At 36.0% G+C, this 25,140-nt stretch overlaps 1 protein-coding gene across 3 annotated transcripts in view; it reads right to left on the reverse strand.

Moving 5' to 3' along the window:
• The window catches only part of dpr1 (defective proboscis extension response 1), a 441,194-nt gene that overhangs the window by 23,826 nt on the left and 392,228 nt on the right, over positions 1 to 25,140 (reverse strand). For 2 of the 3 annotated variants that reach the window (XM_031981533.2, XM_076373734.1), the window contains exons 4-5: positions 16,494 to 16,710; positions 11,758 to 11,855 (exon numbers count right to left, since the gene is read on the reverse strand). In XM_031981533.2, coding sequence (XP_031837393.1) covers positions 11,758 to 11,855; positions 16,494 to 16,710 — 315 coding nt within the window. Of the gene's footprint in view, positions 1 to 2,426; positions 2,528 to 11,757; positions 11,856 to 16,493; positions 16,711 to 25,140 lie in introns of all 3 variants that reach the window. The other variant, XM_031981534.2, reaches the window with a different exon arrangement.

The raw sequence follows: 25,140 nt of genomic DNA on the forward strand, positions 1-25,140 counted from the left end.
ATTACCTTCATATATGGTTCGAGAATACGGTTAAATCATTTGCATTAAAAAAATAAACTAGAAATGTGTTTTAATTTTTTTAGTAGAACAAAGCATAGAGTCAACCAAATTTATCCTTACAATGACTACGCGACTAATTATATCCCTTATAATAACATAAGTATTGAATCAAGAAAACAATTTTCTTTTTCTGTTACAGTGGTACCACGACTTACGTAATCGTTCTACATACGAACTTTTCGACATACGAACTTTCTTCCTACTCCATTCCGACCTTTAGCTGCGAAATTAATTTCGAGGAACGAACCGTGATGCTTTTGTAATCCCGAGTTCTAATATAACAGAAAACTGGGTCTCGAGATAGAAACTTTTCAAGATACGAACTTCGGACCGGAACGAATTAAGTTTGCAAGTGGAGGTACCGCTGTATCATATTTTGTGTATTTCACTTTCGAGCAAATGCTTCATTACGAGTATATCAATCTTACCGAAATATCCTTTATAAGGAACATGACGTGCTTATGAAGAGGGGCCCGTCCGTGCGGCCTCTCCCTAATGGAATAAAGGTCCGAAGGGCTAAAGGAGTCCTTTGCGTGTGCTTAGCTGCGAAAGTGCGAGGGACGCATTTAGGTTCACCTCGGTACGTGCCCGGCGTGTTGCTTATCTACTTGCCTCTGATTTGATTTCGATATCCCGGCGTCCTCCCGTGGGAATTCCGGCGCTTCCCACCGCGAAAAATCTACGTGGGGGAGAAGTTTCCTGGCTAGTTTTCGAATCACGAAATCTCTTTGTGCGCCGTCTCCATGGAATCGACTGATCGATACGTATATATATATATATATGTATCGGGCTACATTTTTTGTCAAGGGAAGCGATATTAGTTCCTGTTATTTGTTCTACCGCTTTTGTCCGACGCCGATGAATTCCATGGTCACTCCCCCATTTAATGTCAAAGCGTTTCTAAATGAAAAATACCGCTCGTGTTCTTTGTAACTTACTTTTAACCCTTTGCTCTGCGATTTCTTTCTTATCTCTGATTGATAATACCACTTTGTCGTTAGTAGTTTAATGGGAAGAGGGAGAAATTGTGAGGATGCTCTGTGTCTGTGTTTACTTTTATATGTAGTAATTGATTGTGGAAGAATAAGATTTACTTTGAATTCGAATGAATCGAGTGATATTTATATTTGTTGAATTACGTTGAAAGTACATTTCTAAATAGTACACTTCGGGTTAAACTACATGGTAACGAACACCTAAGTAAATAAATTTCGAAAATTAGAATATTATTCAATTCACAACTGCGACACAATTGCATCATTTGCTTCAAAGCTGATAGAAGTAATGTTTAACCCTCCAAGAAAAGCACACTTTGTATTCATAATATATATTATATATGTATTATTGTTTCCTAACTGAAGATCGTGCTGATCAATCATTTGGGATAGGTCGGAGTTAGTATTTATTTAATATTATAACACATTATTATTATCATCATCATCATCATCATCATCATCATCATCGTCATCGTCATCGTCATCGTCATCATCATCGTCATCGTCATCATCGTCATCATCATTTGTAAGATGCAGATGTGAACATTAGAGTAAAGACGGCTGATGACCACGACGTGCCGCATCGACGCTCCGGAACGGAAAGTTCGAGGAGGAAATGTTGAAAAGGAAAATTGCGAGAAAAGCGTAGAATGTAGAACGTTCTCGAAGGTTCGATTGGGATCTGTTTCCGATTTAGAAGTGTTATCGCGCGGCACGTCCGTAGCGTCAGTCACTTATGGGACTCCGATGTAACCGCGCCGTGTTCAATAAAAACCGTTACCTATCATTAATAATATTTTATTTCTTAAAAACAAAGGTAGTCCGTGTAACATTTCTCTGTTACTAATTACTATATTCGACAAAGGAAAATAGAATCAATGCGAGAAGGAAAAAGTGGAGAGAGTTAAGGAAATAAATATGCTTCATGGTCGGTATGAGGCAAAAATAAAGTGCGTAAATTATTACTAAACTTAATTCTGATAAGTTAGTTTAGAAAACGAAAGTAAACACAATAATTGATACGTGCAGATGATTTCATGGAATAATTATCCAGAATTTTCGTGCTGGAAGTACGATTTAAGTATTAATGAGATCCGACATTTTAACATGTTAATCTCGGCCTATAAGTTAAACGAATCGAGACAATCTATTTAACGCAAATACGTTCGAATCGCATCATTGTGCAAGCAGGACGTTGATGGATACGAAATTACACTGTTCCGATTTAACATCCGTCAGTTTCAACGAAAAAATTCCGTACTTATTCAGAGGCTAGACTACTTTCCATGCCTTCAAGGTATATTTTTTTCAAGGTATTATTATTTACATTATGCAATTATTAATTTTTTTTTAAATTCCGAAAAAACGTACCTGTAATAACAGTGATTTAAAAGAAGTGGTCTAAACAGTTACACATCTTTCTGCTATTTTTAACCAAATAAATTCTTCTGTAAAGGATTCAGCTTTTTTATCTAGAACACAAAAGTTATTACTGTATTACTTTAATATAAACTGTTTTATGAGTTACAATATTTCCAATAGTCACAATTACGTAGATCTAAGTGTGGTAAAATGTTTAATAATATTCATGAAGATTCTTATTCCTTTGTGAAATTAAAGAAATTGAAAAAATGACAAACGAAGATATTTATTCGCTGGAACCAATAGTAGAATAAATCAATTTTTGTAGATTACTGCATAAAATTGCATTTTCAAGAATGTATATTAATACCCACAATTATTCTCTTAAGTGAATTAAAAATCGCTGGTAGTATTCGTTAAATAAATATAGAAATATAAATATTGGACCCTCCATTGGAAATCTTGTACTGTGCTCGGTTCTTTTTTTAAAATCTCTTTGTACTTTGATCTTTGCAATACGTGCAGATCGTACCGACACAATAAAATGGACTTTATGAATCCTATGAAATTGTGACAGTCATACGGGACATGAATTTTATTCGACCGCAGACTACTGCTTTTTTATTCTGACAGCAGATTTAATTATAGATTGGCATGCGTGTTTGTAACCGAGGTTTTCAATTTTCATGGAACGGCGTGGACGTAGATTTTATATGCATAGTAAAATTCGTATCAAAAAGGTATAATACCGCTTTTGACCATAATGTATTCAATTTAAAAATGGCACTTTATAAGAAGACAATTTTAGTGACAACAGAGTACATATTAAGCTATGTCGTGGCAAATATTTTCTGTTCTTAATCATAATCATGATTTTAATTTTCTTAAAAAATATTTCAAATGATTCCCATATAATTCCACTTTCAATAATCATTGATATAATATTTAAGCAGAATAATATATTTAAATACATTCAAATCGTTCACAATGATACTTCATGTATTTTTCTTTTATCCGAGTTTTCTACTCTTGATTTAATTAATTCAAAAAAATTTATATGTATATAAAGATTCACCGTTTATGTATTACATTATAGATATCCATATTCAGTGTATAAACAATGAGTTTGTATCCTAATATTTATCGTCTGGAACGCGATTACTTTAATTAGGATGAATTCTGTTTATTCGACATCGTTCCGCGCGAGATCTAATTTCCATTTTGGACTATTCAGTCTAGCTTCTGGTCTCTGAAAGTCACACCATAATTTCTGCGGGGAGAAGCTGTAGAACATTTCAAATACTGGGAGTGTTTTGAACCGACCGATGGTATTAGGTAGCTGGGGGTGCTGTACACACAGATACACAACGAATCGAATCGCCAAGTATCATTGGTGTTCCAGGTCAGCATAGGTTGTTGCCTTCGGTTATCATAGAAATGCATCAGTGAAATCGTATCTAATGCAAACATGCATTTTTCAGGAACGCAGCGGACCCTGCACGTAATATCCGTCGCATGCATTTACATTTATTGCGTCCTTTGTTTTCAGTTTCCGATGGTGTTTTTTTACATACCTGCGAGTTTCATCTTGCGTTCGGAGTTTCAAACTGTGTTTTCAAATAATGGCAGATGCACGAGGAATCGAGAAACTAATTTTTAACTTTTACGAACGCAAATTATTCGTGCCATGGTACATCACAATAGTTAGTTGCTATAGTCTAGTGAAATCTCGCAAAGTAAAATCACATTTCGTCAAAGTAGTAAAAGCAATATGTATAGTATTATTTACAGACATAATACTTTTTGATTTCTGACGAGTAATATCAAACTATTAACACATTGCGTACCGGCTAATTTTCAGAAAACTGAATTGTGCGGACGGAAGTTCTCACTGTGATCAACTTATATCACTATACATAGAAAAACTCAGATATCATATTGTTATGTAACATATTTTAAATAGATAATCAATTCGAATTTTATATTTTTTCAATGAAGCTTCCAGCATAATGTAAAAATTATCCGTCGCATTACGACGAAGACAAGGATGATTACTTCGATCGTGTACTCAGTGGAATAATCATGAAAAAATCATCATTGTTATAATCACGAACAAAAAGTCAGCCCATAGAGGGTTAACGTACTCTCACAATATTAACAATCGAGTGAAGCTTCTAGCGTAATGTAAAAATTATCCATCGCATTACAACGAAGACAAGGATGATTACTTCGATCATGTACCACTCAGTGCGTAATTGTAAGTAGCAGGGTCTTCGTGGAATCGGCTATAAGGGCGCCAGAAGTGGTTCATAGTGGAGTTTAAGGGTGGATGGTAGTTGTGCAAGGAAGTGACGGCGGTTGTAGTTGATAGCAGGAGGTGCCATAGCGGTATGTGCCCCATCCAAGGGTTAAATGTTACCGGGCTGATGTCTGAGTGATTTGCAAGGCTGCAGGCATCACTGCTAATCTTGTTAAGCCTTCAGACCCTTCTTGCTTCTCCGCCTTTCACTCACTTGATAAGCTGTTACCCAGATGATCTTACATTCGACCTGATTAGCTGTCCAATCGGTGAAAAATGTATTTGCACACCTGCGACGACGACCCGTCACATTGATTTCTGATTAGTCAGCTTCGGCGATGAACGGTCGATGAAGAATTTATACATTTTTCTATTATATTTATTATTATGTATTCCCATTCTTCATAGAATCCGTTTCTTCTGATTCTTATGCCATTCTTCAAAGATTCGAACTGCTTCCTTAGAATCGGTACTTTGATCAATCTTCAATTTACTTTCCTGAACAGTTACTTTTAAACTTCATTCACTTTATCTCACATTAATAAAATTCGCTATTTTTCGGTTACAATAGCTTCGACAAATTTCAAACCTAATATTCGGGAATTATTATTATAACATTGAGAAATCTGGGCCTAAAGGGAACGCCAAGCAAATCAAACTAGGCACTTAACGTGTTAAATCCCAGATAAACGCGACAATAAGCATGACCAACACGCGAACTCCATTAAAGAATATTTCAACGACTCCAAACGACCAACCAGTCGCGATAACAAGCGCGAGCTTCGGTCGTTCCGATTTCATTCGATTCCGTTGCTTTTGTCCCGCGGTCGAAGCAGGGGTCTTCGCAGTCCTCCGCGCTTGTCCGGTCGAGGAAAAGGCCGCCGTTAGTGAAAAGTTCCCCGATCGCCGCGTGCCCGCGCAAACGGATACGTACATTCGCCGTTTCCCTCCGGCGTCGCGTTCCACGGTACGCGATTTCCTCGTCGCCCGCCGATGAAAGTGTCTCCCGACGCTCTCCTCCTGACCCCGACCCGTTCCACGGGGGTGATACTTGACGGTCGCTTTGACGCTTCGCGTTCTTGCGGCCGCGTCGAGCCCGCCGCTCCTCGATCGATGCGTATGACAGATTAATTAGATTCCCGTGCCTCTTTTTTTAGGAATGATGTGTAGTGCTCGGGCGGCAAGGGGAAAAAAGGAGAACAGAAAAGGCGGAAGAAGTCCCGGGTGATATCGATCCCCCCCCCACCTTTTTCCCGCGTTTCTCTTGTTCAAGACCGAGCCGGGTAAGATCGGTTTGTTTTTAATGCGATCAACGACGAGGGGAATACGTTCGTTGAATCGGCGCGCTGACATGCCCGTGATTGAAGGCTCGACGACCGATTGGCCCGCGTTATATAAACCCCGCCGCTCCGATTCTTTTTGGAGGCCGAGCCCCGATCGTTTTGCCGCGGCTTCATTTCATTGGCCGATCGAGTGGATGTCTGCTTAATCACAATTTGCTCAGGCAGCCGGGAATATTCGAGCGAGCCGCGCGCTCGCCGTGCGGATTGATACAGCTCGATCGCGATGCTTTCTTTTTCGAATCTTTTTCGGACCGTCGGCGAGATATCCTGACGGAGGTTGCTTTCGGGAATGGGTAGTTACCAGTGCAGATTTTGTGAAAGGAAGTGTGTTTTACGTCAATGAATTTTTATAAATATTCTATGAAATGTTGAACATAAAGGAATCGTATGGAAACGAGAGAGTTTGTGTTCTTTCGATACTTCGAAAGTGAACAGTCTGGTTAGACGAAAATAAATGTAGTTTAAGCAATATATTTTAAACAAAGTATTTTCGGAAAGATAGAACATCGTTGAAATAAATACGATACAAGTTGAATAGCGGTGGCTTCTTATGAGAAACAAAATTGCAGCGATGTAGAGAAATATTTTTTTCCTTGCGGACCGTGTCGAGTAGGTATCGCAGCGATGGAATCGAGTTTAATTCGTGTTACTCGCGAGTGTACGATGCACTTCCGTATTATATACGTTCTTAACGAGTGCCCAATGTACTGCGAGTATTGCTTATCGATCAAATATCCACTCTTGTTCCCCTTTCGGGTCGGCAGGTTCGATTGAAAAATAGAAAACAGCACGATACAAATGACACGGTTCCATTAATCAGTTGCATACCGTTTCGTGATTATGAAATGCCTACGTTTTATATTTAAATATCGATTAACGAGAATTTTATGTAATATCTCGGGCAGTATTCACCGGTTACGTATTACCCTTTCCACTTCCACGGTTCATTAGCCCTGTGTGGAATATCTTCAGCGGAAATAAGCATCTGCTCGTTGAATCGGTTGATTTTAACGTATTATTATTTCGTAAACCGTACATATATTTAAGAATATATTTAAGATAATATTATGTGTCCAATGTATTTAAGAAATAAATGTATTTACAGTATAATCCGTTGGTATATTTGTATACTTGTGTCAATGTAATTCAGTTTTACAAATTAACTTACTTTTAGTTTACATTTATCATTGCCAATAAAGATTCTTGTGAAATAATATATAATTACAAATTAAATTTTAACACTTAATAATTTATCCAAAATTATTTCCATTACTTTGGACTTTGCTATTTAATTTCCTGTTTATTTCTCCTTTGGATTTTCCATTTTATATTATTTTTCCTCGATTTTCTATTATAGAGTTATTGAATGTTCTATAACACAATCTTATTTTATCTTTCTGGTTAACATTTTACACGAAATAATATTCCTTTAATGAGTCTTTACAATTATATACTTACAATGAATATGAGTTTCGATGAATGTAATCGTACTTTAATTTATATTTATATTGTGATTATACAATTTAATTTATATCACGTACCACTAGCGACAGGGAGCATTATTTTTTATGCTAATTAACACACGAATATCCTATTCGACATGTAACAACTCCAGAAGCATGGTTGTTCTTATTTTTCGCAGTGGTCCGAGGAACTTTGTCGTTGACATCTTGTGTTTAGCTCGGAACATTCGGTTATTATCAGTGTTCAACTTGTAGAGCATATTATATCTACGACAATATGAGTAGAGTTTACGTACTGCGCTCGAGTCCCGAGCAGGTACAAGTTATCAGGAACCATCAGCAACAACGTGAAACAGGGAAAGACAAAGAACATAGTTTGATAGTTCTAAGGTTGTTTCAGCTAACAATATGTCTGAACCTGCCATCAAAGGGATCATTTGACACGCTTGAAAGGTGGCCTGTCATTTTTCATTGGCTAATAAAATTAACTTCTGGAATGGAAAGCTTGATTTGGAAAGCAGGTAACAATTACGTGTAAAACTACTAACGGTTAACTGTTTCTGCAGAACACATTTAAAATATAAAATATATTTACGCTTTGTAGGATTATTTTATATAAATTTGTTTAACTTCATGTATTTATTAGGTGAGAATTGATTTTAAGTATCATTGTAACACATATTTATACATTATTGTGTATAATTACATATAATTATTAATTCTTTTATTTATAAATTACAGCGTAAGCTAAATTTGTATTATTTGTATTATTTGTAATGTAATACTCTCAAATAACTTTGAAAATTATTTTTCGAATTAAACAAGGTTATGTCAGAGTAATTTTTAAAACTTAAAGAAATATTCGTAGAAAAGAAATTAAGTAACAGATTTTATTACATCTAAATTAGTTTTTATTAATATTTAATAATAAGTACAAAAATATATTCGACTCGCGTTACTTTAATATTTTTAAATCATTCACTAATAAAATCAAGTTATTATTAACCAATTTATTAATGTATCACGCTACCATGTCGGTTGATCGTTCAGTATTTCAATCCGAAATTTTCAATGGCCACGACCTTATTTTGAAACGGTAAATCCAACATGATTCCGAATCGCGAAACCACTTAACAATTACTTCAGTCCGCTAAGCAATCGCCGTTACACGAGCATCTAGTTAATAGGTAATTATCACTGGTCGCGGTGGTTATGACGTTTACGGCGAACAATTCATTCGAAACCGAACGAGATAATTTCGCTAAACGAAATAACGCTGAAAACATCTATTACCTCGTCACGAGTTCGAAAATGGGAGCACGCTGGAAACGAACATCACCGGCGATCGCATAATTAAACCGCTTTTGGTCTTGCACCTGTCTCGTAATAATTGGCATTTTCATCGGGACGACAATATCAATTTCAAAGCATCGCAATGCGATGACCTCGTCTCAACAAAAGAAATTTATTTTTCTGTTTCTCTTCACATTTTTCATTCTTGCCTCGGAGAACGAAATTCCTTGTGGTATTTACTTTGGATTTCAAAAATGACGCTTTCCTCCGATAAATCCAATATGTGGCGACGTTTCCTCTTTTCTGCTTGTTTTCAACTCTATTTTGACCTTTTCCAACGTATCAAATATTGTTATAGAAGATTCGAGTAAAAAGTAATAACAGAGAATGTTATTAGCGCCATGAAAGACAATAAAGAAATATTTTCTGAATATTCTTGCGGAGCAACAGCTTTAAAGGAATTTATTATTCTTTTTACTAGATTGTGAAATACTCAATTGAAATGTGTAAGTTTGAAAAGACCTTTCTCTAAAAATCATAAGTGCATCTGCCAAAATATGCAATAGTCGAAATTAAAGAATTATCGTATAAAATTAAATGAAGTTAACGATGAGAAAAATTTCCCAAATGAAATAGAAGCAGTACGTTAAAAGAAATGATGCGTTTTTCTTATGGAAAATTCCAGTTTCTTTCGTTACAAGTAATAAAAGTGGATATTTGATTTAAGGAACGGATGCGGACTCTTAATAGAAACCCACATGCAAAAATTTGAAGTCAATTAGTCAAACGTGGCTCGAGTTTTCGCGCTCGCCGTAGAGTGAAAACTAGGTTGGAGAAAAACGTGCGTTTTTTGCCAAACCGCAATGTACCTGAGTCGTGTTTCGTTGGAAATGTTACAGCTTCGTTAATTTTTCAAACTTCTTCGCCGAATTTGCTTTACAACGTTGCCGAAATATTAATCTCTGAAAATGTACAAACGAGAACAGGCTTTTTAAAAATGTCCGGTGTTTATCCCTGTTGCGAACGACAAAGCTTATTCTTTCGGTAATACATTTTTAGCAGGAAAGCAAATTATACAGTCATAGTAGGAGTAAATTTACGGTGAAGGTTAAATATTCATAAGCTAGAAGTAGTAGTTTACTTGAATGTATGTGAAGTGAGTAATATTCAAATTTATTAAATTCAGTGTAAAGTTCTCACAGTGAGATTAACTACGCATTATAAAGTAAGGGGTTAGCATACATTAATAAATTAAGAAATTAAGTAAATTAATAAACAAATGCTAATCAAAAAATCTTCTTCTATCTGTATGTATGCAATTAAATTGCTACGTGATTTTTGATTTTTCTCAATTCGATTACCAATTATCAATTTCCTATCAATTATCAGTACAATACAAATCTAGAACACTTTAAAAATTGTTTAACAGTGATACAATAATTTTTCCAATTATTAACATTTTTCACATTTTCCTAATTTAAACGAGAGTGCAGTTATTGATTTGAAAGTTGAATTAATAGAAAAAGGTGTAATTTTTCTACATTGTTCTCACGGTAAATGACAATTAACGTAATGTATAATTGTAAACAATGTACACTGCCCATGCTTATAAATGGAAGAATCCTTCGCGGCAAAGAAGAGAGAAATTTATTGTCCGCCACGCGTACTCTAACTTTCAGATTTCACGACGAGCTTATAATTAAAGGAAGTTTCAATAGTACTGTGAAAAATTAACGAGCTGTAAAGTTAATTAATTCCAGATGCATTCCGAATGATTACTGAAACGAGTGAAAGCTTCTCCCGGATATTTTTCGTTAGAATTTTTTGGAACTATAATATTATTCATGACACAAAATTCTGCCGCATCTCCATGACGGATATAGTCGTCAAACACACTTAATCGGGTAAAGAAACGATTTTTAATTTTTAATCGTAATTTAATATTCGAAACACTATAAATAAACGACTTTTAAATTTTTTAAGTAAAATGTTAAATATCCTTGTTTAATAAAATATGATGTCGTCTTTGTCAATAGAAATTTAATTATGTAATATTTTTTTAATTTATCGTTATTCGAGGTTCACAAAAATTGTCGGTCCAACGAAAAGAAACTGATTTTGCATGCAATAATAAATGAAAAATGGAAAATATAATTTTCCTTCCGTGGAGCTCTGGTTGCAGGAAAACCCAATTCAAAAATTTGTCGGACACGCGTGCGACTAAATGCAGCTTGATTACAGTATTATTGCATTATTTATTACTTTACGTCCGCTTTAACGTTCATGAATATTAATAATGACTGATTACTAATAAAATATTATTCGTTTATCACAAAAATTTGACATTGATTGGCGAATGATGAATAACACTTTTAAAATCCATAAAACACGTCAACATTAAAGGTTTTAAATAATTCAAATTTTCGTTTTAACATAATGAAACCTTTATTATACTTTGTTCATCTTTCTTCATGTTCGCTTACACTTTTTATGAGTGTTAATATCAAAACTAGGAATGATTATCTTTATATTTCATAGTTATTAATCTTTTGGTATATCATTTATACAGAAATATTTGAAAATATCCATTGATTTAGTACCTAATCGTAAAAAATATATTTACAATGATAATGTTGATATTTTACGTTGTAAAATTATAGTTTACGTGTTATATTGTTAATTTTTTAAACTTCGTGTTACCTGCAGCTGTATTATTACGAAATTATTTAATTAATAATCATCATAATAAAAGTGGGCATGTACTTACAATATACATTTATCATAAAATTATGGTATCATAAGATTTATCATAAATATTAATAATATAATAATGTGGTCATATAGATTATCTATTCATTGACAATCTAGTCTAAGAGCGTATGTGCATACAAGCTAATGATGCAAATGGGTTAATAGGAATGTTTATAAAACTGTTCACTCACCATTGAGAACGTGTACGTTGACGCTGGCCTCCTCCGCCACAGTGGGTACACATCTGTAGATTCCCGAGTCCTGTGGTTTTGCATGAGTGATACTTAAACTGCAATAAAACGAAACACCGACGTTCGCGTTAGTAACAAATATTTCAACACAGCGATTAAATTCACTCCTCATTGCATTCGAGGTATGCTTTTACGAGTGAGTTCGGTAACACTCCAGTTAACACTTAAAATATGTCCTTGAAAGACTAAATATTAAATGAAACAGTTTCAACTAATTAAGAGCATACACGTCATCTTAAAATCGAAATGATACCGATTCTTTCAAACAGTCGATCATTTGTTTTTTATATCGAAATATTGAAATATAATAAATACGATCCATTAATGTTGAACAATATTTAAATCAAAGTAATTGTAAATTATTAAGATAATGTGACAAGATAAAGTCATATAAATTCTGGAGCGAAATTTTCTAAAGTTGTGGTCGCCTATTGATCCATTTATGCTTTAATGTAATACGAAGCTTTCTGCAGCATGGGTTTAATGGAAATAAACGACGTTAACCCTTCGTTATCGACATAAGATTTCGTGGTACGAAGAATATGAATAAAATTTTTAAACATCCGACGCCAGCTTAAAAGTTATTTGATATATTCTTAATTTTTTAACATTAAATTCAAACACATTATAATTGACCTTCGAACCTCAGATAATATGACTTCCACATAAGATTCATCCTGTAACAATATTTATTTCTTTAAAACAAATATTTACTTGAATATTTCGAAAAAATGTCCAACGTTGCTGGAGGAAACGTAGACATTTCCAAATTCAGTTTTTAGCACAACTCACTCTACATTCCGATAAAAATATCTTAGAGCTGCTAGCTTCAAAAATTTTCTCAAGTGTAAAGGAATGAGGTAAATATTTCCTATGTAAGGGGCGATTCGTCTCTTGACACGGCTCCGAAACATTTCTTCGGAATACGCGTACTTATTCGCGTAAATATAATCAACGAGTAGGATATCTGGTTAGAAGTTTAATATTCGTAAACGCGTTTACTACCAACGTCAGATATTTTTGTCGGTCACAATTCTATGCTTTGTATGACGAAAATGAAATTAATATATTTAGAAACTTAATAACTCTTATTAGTTTTATTTCTTGCAATATTTCATTTTATTCTTATTGTATAAAGAACATTAAATTAATGCTACAGTCGTGCTATTGCCATTATAAATGATAAAATTATAAAATATGAAATTACACGTAAGAATTCGATAACTCTTTTTAATTTCCGTAATATTTTATTCAGAAGATTTGTTGGATTTAATAGAACATCGTGTTGAAATTGTGTGCTAAGAACGTGTTAAAATTTCCGAATCGTGATGGAAGTTGAAGCTAAATATCGCATTGTTATCGACTCTATTGAAATACAAAACTCGCGACAAATTTCACGGGGGAGCAGTTCCTATCCAAGGAAACGATTTATTTTACTCACGGCTGACACAGCGCCGGTAGTGCTGTGTGCGTTATGTATGTTGCACTGAGAGAAGCGTATTGGACCATTATTACGACGGTGAAACGAATGATGTACAATCCTGTCACGAGGATAATACGATTAGGTGAACATGATCGTCGAATTTATTTTGCGACGTTCGCCTATTACGTTCGATACTGCTGCAACCTTCGACAACAGTCGTTCGCTGTATTTTAGTCGAGAACACGACATATTCAGTCATCCCACGAATAATGCGATTTTAGTAAATCTTTTTATTTTCAATAATTAAGATGAATAAAACCTTTTTAAATCTAACAGTCCTGCAGGTACCGAGAGTATCTTCGCGTGACGTCATGGAAATTCGCGTGCCTCGACCGTAGCAGATAAAAAACTGTACGAAGCGCCTTGACCCTAATGAAACATGCAAAGAGTAAATATCCAAAATGTAAAAATGCCAATCCTCGAACAGCTGACGGTGGTTGAAGGTAATGGTCGATGGCTTCGTAGTCATTTGAGCCACGATCCCTTGAAAGATTTAGAGGAGCGTTGACGTAACGGTGATTCAGCTTGTGGGACCGCCACTTCCCCTACCACCAGGTGGCCTCCGGAGGGGCACCGGTAAATACAGAATGAAACAAGGAGAAGCCAGCGGTAAAAGTGGAATGATAAAAATTGAAGCAAGAAAACCACGCGCTCAAACTTCCGGCGAGTCGCCGTTAATCGGGCTGTAACGTAATTTTTACTACCTGAATCTCCATCGCGCGCGAGCAATAAAGCGGGCGTTACTTTGTCGAGCGTACGGCACAGTTCCGAATGGCCGAGCGGACGTTCGAACGAGTGTCTTCCCGGGCAGCGGCAAATAATTTGACGTCGGGTACACTGGTCGCGCGACACCGGCGCTCGTAAAGAAGTTTCGCCAACTTGCTCCCAATGGATTATTGATTAATCATTTACTTCCCGTATTTCAGTAGTTAGTGTCATCGCACACCACTGCAACGTATTGTACTCCGGGGACTAATAACGATCGTTTAAGGGCTGCGTAACGGTGTCCAAAACCACCCCGTGCCCGGCAGGTCATATATCGAGCAACCGAGCCTTGAGAAATGATTATTTTAAAGCCGGCTGAATATTAACTACGTTGCTTTTAATAAACTCGCGAGGGAATGAAGATGTACGCGACGGGCTGGACCGCGAATGTTTACGAGAAAGATCTTCCTGAATCGTTTTTAATCTTTTCGTCAAAGAGAGGGCTAAGAATAGCTACTTTTAAGTGGAATTGAGGCTTTTCAATTAAAGAAATAAGATAATGCTTTTAACCAGTTGACTGTGGAATTTAAACAATCAAATGTTTACTCGTCAGATGCAGAGAAAATGCACGAGTAACATATTCTAACGAAAAACTAAAGCAAAACGAAGAATTACACATTTATCTGAAAAAATGAATAATTGGTCGTTGAAAAAATTATATATTGGTAATTTAAAATGTTCAGGGTACCTATATGTACCATACGGTACGAAAGATTTAACCAATTAATGTTACGACGGGTGTACTCGTCAAAATAGCTATAATTTTGTTCTAGAACCGAGTCAGATTCAGATTTCAAACTGTATTTAATGAGCGTAAATATTATCTATTTAAATCTTAATGGTTTCGATGTTTCTCGTTACAATAATTTCCTGCTTATAATAATTACTATTTCCCCATGAATTATTTCTCTGGAAAATGATCGATGTCAGAGTCGCTTTCATAAATGTGCAAGGAAAAGTATAATGTAAAGAGTTAAAGAAGAACAGTTAAAAGGTTATATGAGAAATAGGAATAACAACGAAAAATTCGACATTTCGCATTAACACGCGTTCGAAGTTATTTACCCTACTATTTACCCAATATTCCCTCGCTTCGTTGTCATCCGGCATCGCGACTGCACTACGAACGTGCATAACCTGACTTCCGAAACCGAATGTTCCGCGTGCTCACGCGTCGCAACATTTTTTCTCCATTTGTATGCATTTTGGCGATGCCCGGCGCGCGATATAATATTCAGTTGGTCCTCGGGCGAAGAGGAAACAGGGGAGTCCTTTGTCAGGTGGCCTCTGCACCGTGAAGACGTATCGGGCATGCTCTGCATTTCTAGCCGGCCCTTGTCAGCCCTGCCGTTCGTGTGTCGCGCGAATATTGCAGCCGGGATGCATCTGTTTTTGGACGTGATTGACGATTGTCAGGAGCACGGCGTTTCGCGTCGACGAATTCACGCGAGCCTACCAGCCCTCCCGCGTGTCTCTCTTGAGTCAAGAACCTGAATTAGCTCTCTCCCGTGGATACAATCGCGCGCGACGCGTCGCCTCCGTCTCGTAGGAATGAAATCAGCGCATTCAATTGCTCTGACATTCACGCATTCCGACGGCTGCATTGACGGATCAGCCGAGGACCGGGGTAAAATGTGCGATTCGTGGGAAATTCGATTACGTTGTGAAACTAATGACTTGTATTATCCCTTTGTACTTCGGAAGTATTTTTCACTGGAAATACTCAACGGTTTCTATGTAATGAGATACAGATGACATTTCCTGAAAATGGTTTGAGAAATTCTACATAATTTGAGGAGCTTTTGTTCCAGAACCGGAAAGGAAACTCGTGTAACTACCATTTAATTAACCCCCGTTACGTATTAGAAATATTCAACATTTTTTAATAAAGATTATACATTTTCTTAAAGTAATGCAAAGGGTTAAATTATATTATATTATAAAACTTCGTATAAAACTTATACGTATATATAAAAACCAACAATTGAAATGGAATTTCTTTTTTTTTCGAATTTATCATTTCTAATTATTAATTAAAGCTAATCGAATCAGCTATTGCATTCGAGTTTTCAGGAATATGGGATCCAACTGTACTGTATTGCAAAACACTATTTCGAGTAATTTCAGGAGAATATAATTTTGTAAAATTAATACTGACAACGACATAGCAACCCTTAACTTTGAATTCACTTGTTCGTAAATATTACGCAGTAAATAAGCGTTAGGTTTATTTTATATATCCTTCTTCTAAGTTTAAGTCAATGATTAAGGGAAAGAATTAATAATTCGTTCTTCGGTGATTGTTTTTACGAAACAACTGGTTCAATGACATCAAACAGAAAAATGGAACTTTAACTGGGATAATTATTAGTTTCGATGCGGGGTGCGCGATAAGAATAAAGTGAAATCCCAGCGGTAATTAACTTACTTCGATGTGAGGGCGTCACTCCACTCAGTTTCGACGGTGACACGGGGGCCGTTCACATCGTTCTCAGAATGCGGCGACGTCACCACCGGCTGACTATCACGGTACCAAGATACTGTGCCCAAATCATGAGGCCCTTGGGACATCGTGCAGGACAGTGTGAAAGGGCTGCCGGTTTTCACGTACACGTCTGGCAGGCCACTTATTATGGCTCGTGCCTCTGCAACAAATAATGTTTCCCTCCATTAGTAACATTTACAGGAGTATTTAGGAAAAGTAAAATTTCGTTAAAATTCCTCTTCTGAAATATATCGATTTCTTCAGTAATATATTTCCTTTAAATAATAATAATTGATATAAAGTAGCAGAGTTTATAATGAAAATAAAATAGCATGGAATATATAAAACATAGAAATTGAGTGTTCTTTTAGTTTTAAATGAATTATAAAATTTTTATATTATATTATATAATAACAAAAATTACAACTTCGAAGTTGTCGAACAGGATGAATCAAGAAAACTGTTTTCTTCCGAATTAATTAAGAACTTAAATCTTCTTAATGATCGACGAGTGATTTTATAACTTCACGAATTTTCGTTACAGAATAAATCACTTCGAAGTTATTCATCCCTCGAACTAATCTCATTGATAGCTGCTTAATCTTCGATCACGAAGCTTACTCTATAATTTTCATATTAATTACCCAATATAATGCCAAACTACAAAATAAAATATTTTAACCCTTTGCATGTTTTATCAATATGTATTGTAATTATCTGTAATATCATTACCGTATTCTACGTAAACTACAATTTTAGTGTTCAAATACAAGGTGTGATGACAAATTTCCAGAACACAATTTGCACAACGCGGTAGGTGTGAGCTTAGGATACGAAATATGAAAATACGATTTTCTACTGTGTATTCTACAAACTCACCGAGTTTCGTTAACCACAGTGTTCGTTTAGTTAAGTTAACGTTTATTTTACGAAAACGTGTTTCACATTTTCGCCGGTTTCCAATAGTGACTGGTCTTAAAAAGTATTTTTATAAAATTGTATTTCGATTCAATTTCGATTCAATCGGGTTTCTAACTCATAGTGTTTCGAATTATCTAGATTCGACTGCAAGTTCCATTGTGAAAAATCTAAAAAAATAAACCGTAGCCATAATCAAAGATCAAATACTCGTTCAATCTTTCCGATTTGGTCGCGTTCTATTTTATTTCATTTTCTTAAAAACGTTTCTAAATACAGAAGGTATAAGAGAATAGTTACTGTATCATGTATTTCTATTTTTTTGAATAACAGTTTAAATCCACAGATTATGTAACGTCAGCAGCAGTGTTAAAGGACAGGAGTCCCAATACATTCTGAGTAAACGTTGATTGTAGATTCCGAGCTCTGTCAATAGTGATTCTAATAGAACTTTGATTTACATGTAAAGTACATTTCGACTTGGTTGAGAGGGTGGACTTCGTCTGCATTCGAGTTTTAGAGGTTCCTATAATGGAATGAAAGGGAATGGAGGAACTCTGTAAATTATGGAGACTTTCGAGCTATCTGTGAGAGGATTTTTGTGAAAACAATATATTTCACAACGATCGATTAATTGAATATCACATTTTAAATCGAGTTCATATAACTGAACGATAAAACAAAAAATACAATATTAAACATCTGCTATCGAACATCAATGTTTCTAGGAACGATACAATAAAGTGTAAAATAAATGCCCGTAAGTTGTATTTCTACGTGTTGTCCATATTGTTTCTTTATCTCATTAAATATATTTATTCCTAATTCTCTTTTCACCGAAGATCCACATTTTCACTATCCACAATAATAGTAGCCGCACTATAACATTAACGCAAGTTCCGCGTTGAAAACCCGAGGAAGAAAAACCGCAGCCCGATCAGGGACGTTTATCTTCTACTTCCGGCGAGCGATCTGAATTAATTCAAGGATGCGCGTGATTAAGGGAGCAAAGTGCCGATATATGTTGAGTGAACCTTGATCGCGGCTCCCGAAGCTATGTCAATGTTATACGCTATTATCCTATAACCGGAGCCGATAAATTATTCATATTGCGGACAAATCACGTTGCGTGTAAGCTCCCGGCAGCGTTTTCATCCCTGTTAGCGGCCGGATCGGCCTACTTTGCCGTCGGCGTGCGAATGTTTCCGCAATGTGCATTCATAATGGTCGGGCAATTATGCGCGAGGAAAACTGTCGCCGAAACGAACGACAGGGGACAAAGTTTGCTGGAACCATACGCGGGACCTGTGTTTAAAACTATCGTTATCTATCCGTTTTACGCGCGGCTCGTGCGCTGAGTATCTGGTCAAACAAGGTGTACAGGCAATTAAGGAACGATTCATAAAATTTTACGAGTGAGGAGTATAAAATAAACTGTTTCGTGGCTTTAAGTTTCATAGGACGACGAATTTACGCGTATTGCGACGATAGCGGCACTTCCGCCGACGAGAAAACAGAAAAATAATAAGTACTCGTGTAAATGCTGGTGTTAACGCTGGAACGAGTGTTTAATACGATTAACACCTTGCCTTAGAGTGTTAGACTCGCGGTGAAGACTTAACAGAATTTAACAGGCATGAATATTACTCGATTCTTTTGAATTCGAATTAATTATTCTTCTGTTATCAATTATTATACTTTTTTTCCTTTTTCTTAGGAAATTATTAGTGACGTACTTGTATCGATCATAGTTGAGAAATGAATCACAGGGTTAATATGTAATTTCTATAAAAATTGTAACAATAGATCTTCAATTTCTGCGCACAATAATTATATTTAAATGAAACTATTTTCAAGATCATTTCCTGCGTTCAATGTTTTTACGATATCAATAACTGCGAAATAAAAAGATCGTTTATTAAGATTCTTGGTTGTACGATTGAATCGTTTAACACGTTCGCGACCAGCTTCTATTTGTAATGTTCAACATTTTCCATCTCTCGTAAAGAACGTTAAATTACTTTCTCGAGTGTTTATGTACTGAAAATCGTAAAACATAGTATGACGTGTACATAGGAAGTTGACGAGGCTTCTTGAATTTTATTTGCATTTTACAACGGCGATACGTTGCATTCGATAAAATATTGCAACTATGAAGATTGCTATTGAAACGCGTTAAATTGAGAATGTCCGCGGTTTAATTTAAAAGCGAGAGAAGAAATGAGAATGTAAGACTGATTTATGATTCGAAGATTGAAGATTGCTATTCTGAAGATCGCCATTGAAACGTGTTAAACTGAGAATGCCTGTAGCTTAATTTAAAAGCGAGGGAAGAAATGATGCAAGATTTATTTATGATTTAGCATTTTATTGTATTTAGTGATTCGAATGTTTGGAATTGTGTTTAATATCTGTAGGCGACAAAGAAAATAAATTAACGAATAGTATGGTCCAATGTTTTTTTACTTTAGCAGGTTCATTGAAAGATCCTTTGTTTCAGCGAACAGGTGTATACTTCATTGTTCGTTCGTCTAATTCGTTCATAATGAACGACATCGCAAATTACGAGATGTTTTCATTTCAATGGAATTTACTGCATTTTAAGATCATAATACTTCGGCTCTTCATTAGGTAATTAACTTTCTACGGCAAAATCCTCATTAAGAAGAAGGAAAGCCGTTTCGATTAAAGCAGCACAATAAATTTCTGTGCTGAGATGCAGTTCTATAGGTGTATAAATTAAATTGGAATATTATATAAGAGCTCGAACACTTCTCCGTATTTCATCTATTAAAAAGTTAGTTCTCTTCTCGTGGAATAAATGATTTGAAACTTTCGAACGATAACGAGTGTTAGTACATTAATAACAGAAATTTATAAGAAGAGGTTCAATTAGAAATAACTAATTTTCCTTTGATCTCTTTTAACCCTTCGCACTTAACCGACTTAAAACCGTCACTTAGTTTCATACCGTAAAATTATGAAATATAATACTTAGTGCTGATTCATATGTGATTTCTCTTTAAATTTAACAAAATGTATAATATTATTACAAACTTATTAAAAAAATTGTCAAAAAGATGTCGAAACAAAATCTTATCAGAAAGTGTTGAATATTTCTGATATAAGAAGGTCGTTCGTTAAATGGTAGTTATATAATTTTCCTTTCTAGCTGTCACCGTTAACGCGTTCATCACTCCGATCTTTTCAACTTTGTTTTTTAAAAGGCCTCATCAATTTCACCGTGGTCAGTGAAAGCTTTTATCGGGGAATAGTTCAATGACTCCGGCCGGGCAGATGAAAAATGTGTCTAATCACGACTGAAGAATAGCGGGCATAAGATTTACGCCATTTTGTTGCGAGGATAAAGTGTTTACAAAGGGGTGCGCGTATATTGATTTTCACTTTAAACGTTAACTTGTCACGCTGATCCCTCAATTTTTCTCATTTATTTCTCATTTATTATCTAACTGGGGCGATATCAGTTACAAACAGACTCTTGCACTTCTAAACACATTATTTTACGTTCGAACGCATCGTGTAAATTGGAAGGAAAGATTAAATTTGTACATGCAAAATATATTCAACATATTATAGTTATTAAATGGCTATTATACGCAGTTTGAATGCCCTTTCATTAGCAATCGTGGATTTCGAAACAACACAAGTTCTCTTCTTAACGTTATCCATGTGAGTTATCGACGTAATCGTATTCAGCTTACTCAAACCCATTTAATAACATTATCCAGTCAACTGCGTTCGACGAGCATACATACATGTCATCTCAAAGCTTCAAATGATACTAATCCTTTTTTTTCAGATAAACATGTAATTCTTCTTAACGATACTTTGATTTTTCATTAAAATGTACGCTGGGTGGCTACTGCATTCGACGAATACACCCTCCATTTTCTTATTGTATCGCGCACAAAACGAGAGATTTTTAAAAAGCTTGAATCGCCAAGAATCAACAAAATATATAACGAACGAACGAACGAAATTGAAAAGAAAGATTGACGTTCTCGAAGTGTGTTGATTAGTTGACTTACGCTCTTTCGGTATTCATGGCATCGATGCTTTCCAAAAACGTCGGTGAAACGAAGTTTCGATGAAAAACGAGACCGGCCAACGTACGAGCGTTAAACGCGGAGGACCAGTCGGGGTCAGAACAAATATTGTAAATCGGCCTCGAACAAGCGCGAAAAAATGTCCGAATTACCGATTCGACCGGCCGATTGCGGACTAACAATATTATCGATCATATTTCACGAAAGCTTACCTGCGCGTGCATTTCAGCGGTGTTGCTCTCGGAACGCACGATTACACGATTAAACGCGCGGGGGTGGGGGGCAGATACGCGCGCAGGGCACTTTACCTGGGGAACAAAAGCGGCCCGATAAAAAGATTTCGCTGGATTTTCCGCGTGACCGGTTGAATAAATGTTTTCGAGCGGATACGTGATTTATTTCGTCGCGCGATCTACGGCTAGCTTGAAACAAAGGAATTCATTGCGTTCAAACGAACCGACGCGGCGCGGCGGCGCGAGCGGGCCTTTTTTTCCCTGCCCCTCACGTTCGCCCCCATCGTTCCCTACGTCCGATGGTTCGATTATCGTTCGGTATTTTATTAGCGCCTCGCCGTGGCAGCTTTTACTATTTTTGCGAAACAAATAACCCGCGACGGCGCGCTGTTAATTATCTACACGGGCTCCTTTTGTTCCTTTCTGAGCGTCCGGAGCGAAGGTGTTCAGTTTAGCCGGATTTTTGTTGTTCGCTTCGAGGGGGAGAATTGAAAGTGGTTCCTCGAAGGAATGGCTTGTTTGCTGGTGGTATTGATGTAATAATGTAATACTATTGTAATACTATGTAATATTGTAATACTATATATATACCTACCTAACAAACAGTTACATTTGTAAACATCTCATAGTTTCCACTTGTTACAATATAAGTAATGGTAGAGACTATTACTTGGCATAGAATCGCAATTCCTTTTGTTCTGTCGATATATGTAGCATACAGTATTTTAGTGTTATATATAGCATTATACACATATTAGTATTACAATACTGTGTACTGATATGTAAGTTACTGATAATACTAATATATAGTGTTATAATACTACACGGTATAATTATAGTATTATATTAGTTTTGTAATAATAAGTATTGAAATGTATAAGTTACTGGTAACAGTAAAATAATGCTCAAAATATTAATTGTCATAGTAATAATACTATGTACTAATAATAATAATACTACGTACTTACTAATATATACGTGAATTTGTAACGGTGGAGTTTTATGCGTTTGTACAGCATAAAAGTCTTCAAAAAGTTATAAAATGGAAGGTTAACTGAAACTCAACGCAATTCTACTTCATTTTTCATTTAATGAATCCGTTGGCGAGGAAAATAAAATTTTACTACAATTTTTGTATCCTCTAATGTGTGAATTTGCATGAAGTATCGCGGTCTACCCGGAACAATACAAAAATGGGAAAAATGGTGAAAGTAAGAGAATACCGTGAAATATAAAGAATACACAATTAATAAACAATAGAGATTGCAATGGAGATGTGATATGTGTGCAAGTGTAAAATTTAGTGGCAACCAGCACTTTTTTTTTTTAATTTTATAGATATTCAACCCTAATTTCTTAAATATCTCAAATTTTCATGTCCAATCACTTAACTGACTCTCTAATGTAATTTTATATATATTTTTTATATATTTTCTTTCATATTTCGTATCGTATCTTTAACATTGACAAATGAATGTAACGCAACTTCATATTCACATTATTAATTAAACTTATATTCATTTAATCTTATATTATTTGAAATGTAATTTTGAGTCACTTAAATATTAGCTTTCCCTTCCGTATTCATTGAAACATTTACAGTAAACATACACTTCCTTCAATCTAATTTACTCAAACCTTTAAACGCGAGCATTACGAATCAAGCTGAAAACTTTTTAATGAAATGCATAATAAAAATGCGCAAGCTAAAGGTCTTTCGCTCGGAAATAAGGACGGATCGTGATATTAAAACGAATATGTAAATAAATGTTCACATACAAGGTATCAAAGTGTTCTAAAACATTTTCAAGAATTCCACCCACTGAAAGATCTTCCGAGGCATTCCTTATAAATGATGATGTTCTATCGGAGCTGGGCGTGCCCGCGACCTTTCACCTTTAAAGGCACCAATGAAAACGATCCCTGTAAAACTTTAATGGCTATATCGAATGAGGAACCCGACGTTTCTCTTCGGGAAAGGAGAGATCGATCGCGTTAACAGATTCTGTCACGTGTCGTACGGTGTTATAAATTGACCCGCTCAGTCAGATGAAGTTGCCGCCTGCTAATAGTAGATTGTTAACGTGTATTGATTTCCAAATAATGCGGTGTATCCGACGCGAACTAGGTGACAGTTTAATTGCGTTTCCGACTATTATTACATGCAAGATCGTTTATTATATACGAAATTTGGCAGCAAACGTGTACACGCATATTATACATGTAAATACACGATGTTAACACACTGTACCGGCAGTTATTGAACAGTTTATTGAATAGTCAATGTTTACATTTTTCTTCATTATACTTTCAATAGCGCGTGCAATTATGATCCTGAATCGACAGATATCGAGTAACATGAGCTACATAATTATTACTTGAGAACTATTATCCGATGAAAATTATTGGGATATTTTTTAATATTATAAGTAACTGGAAAGGCTACTTAGTAGCTCTTCGATAGATAAAATATTAAAATAAATTCAGGCGAGTGCATTGAATGCTTTTAATTAATCGCTGGAAATAAACAATGGAATAAAGTTGGAACTGCGAACATTTCTATTCGAAAAATGGTTAAACCTTAGAATATACGATGTTTGGAATAGTGTGAAGGGTGCAAGGGTGAGAAAGACAGCGAATGGGGGTGTGCGTTAAAAGCGAGTAGGAATGCGTGCGTGGGGACATTTTTGACGAGAGACAGCTCCATATTGTTTCTTTACCTCATTAAATACATACATTTATTCATAATTCTCTTTTTCATCCACCTTTTCAATATCTATAGTAACCACTATAAACTTGGGGGCTCGTCCGGGATCACTATATACATGTATCCGTCAGATGAACCGCGACCTCCGGAGGGTTAAGTAATCCATTCAAAGTATCCCCGAGAAGTCATAACCGAGCTGTCCGAAACCGAAGAGGGCTGGACATTGAATGGGTTTAACGGCGGAGAGTTCCATGAAAAGCGGCCGAAGGCTGTTTAACCCCCGACAGGCTGCGCGCTGTCGGAAAATGCTGTTAGCTTCCGAGCGGCGAGCATTCATTCGCGGGCCGGTGTCTCTGCCGTGCACGGCGAGCGTCACGCGTTTCCGGTTGCGGATCCCATGGGGGATTGAAACACTGCGGACGCGAGAAAGGACGTGCGCATATTAACGACGCGGCGCAGCGTGACGCGCGGCGCATCGGAAATGCGAGGGGCGAGGGCGCACGGTGAATAAGACCGATTCATTCGGACGTAAATCTCGGCGTCCATTGAGACCGGTCCACGCGAATGGAAAAATGAGAGACTTGGAAATAATAATTGATGGTTACTAGCGTTTTTGTTCTTTCCTTCGAAACTTCGCTTCCGAAACTTCCCGGCACGCGTTGGAT

This window comes from Nomia melanderi, chromosome 14, assembly GCF_051020985.1.
Source record: "Nomia melanderi isolate GNS246 chromosome 14, iyNomMela1, whole genome shotgun sequence".
Lineage (NCBI taxonomy): Eukaryota > Metazoa > Arthropoda > Insecta > Hymenoptera > Halictidae > Nomia > Nomia melanderi.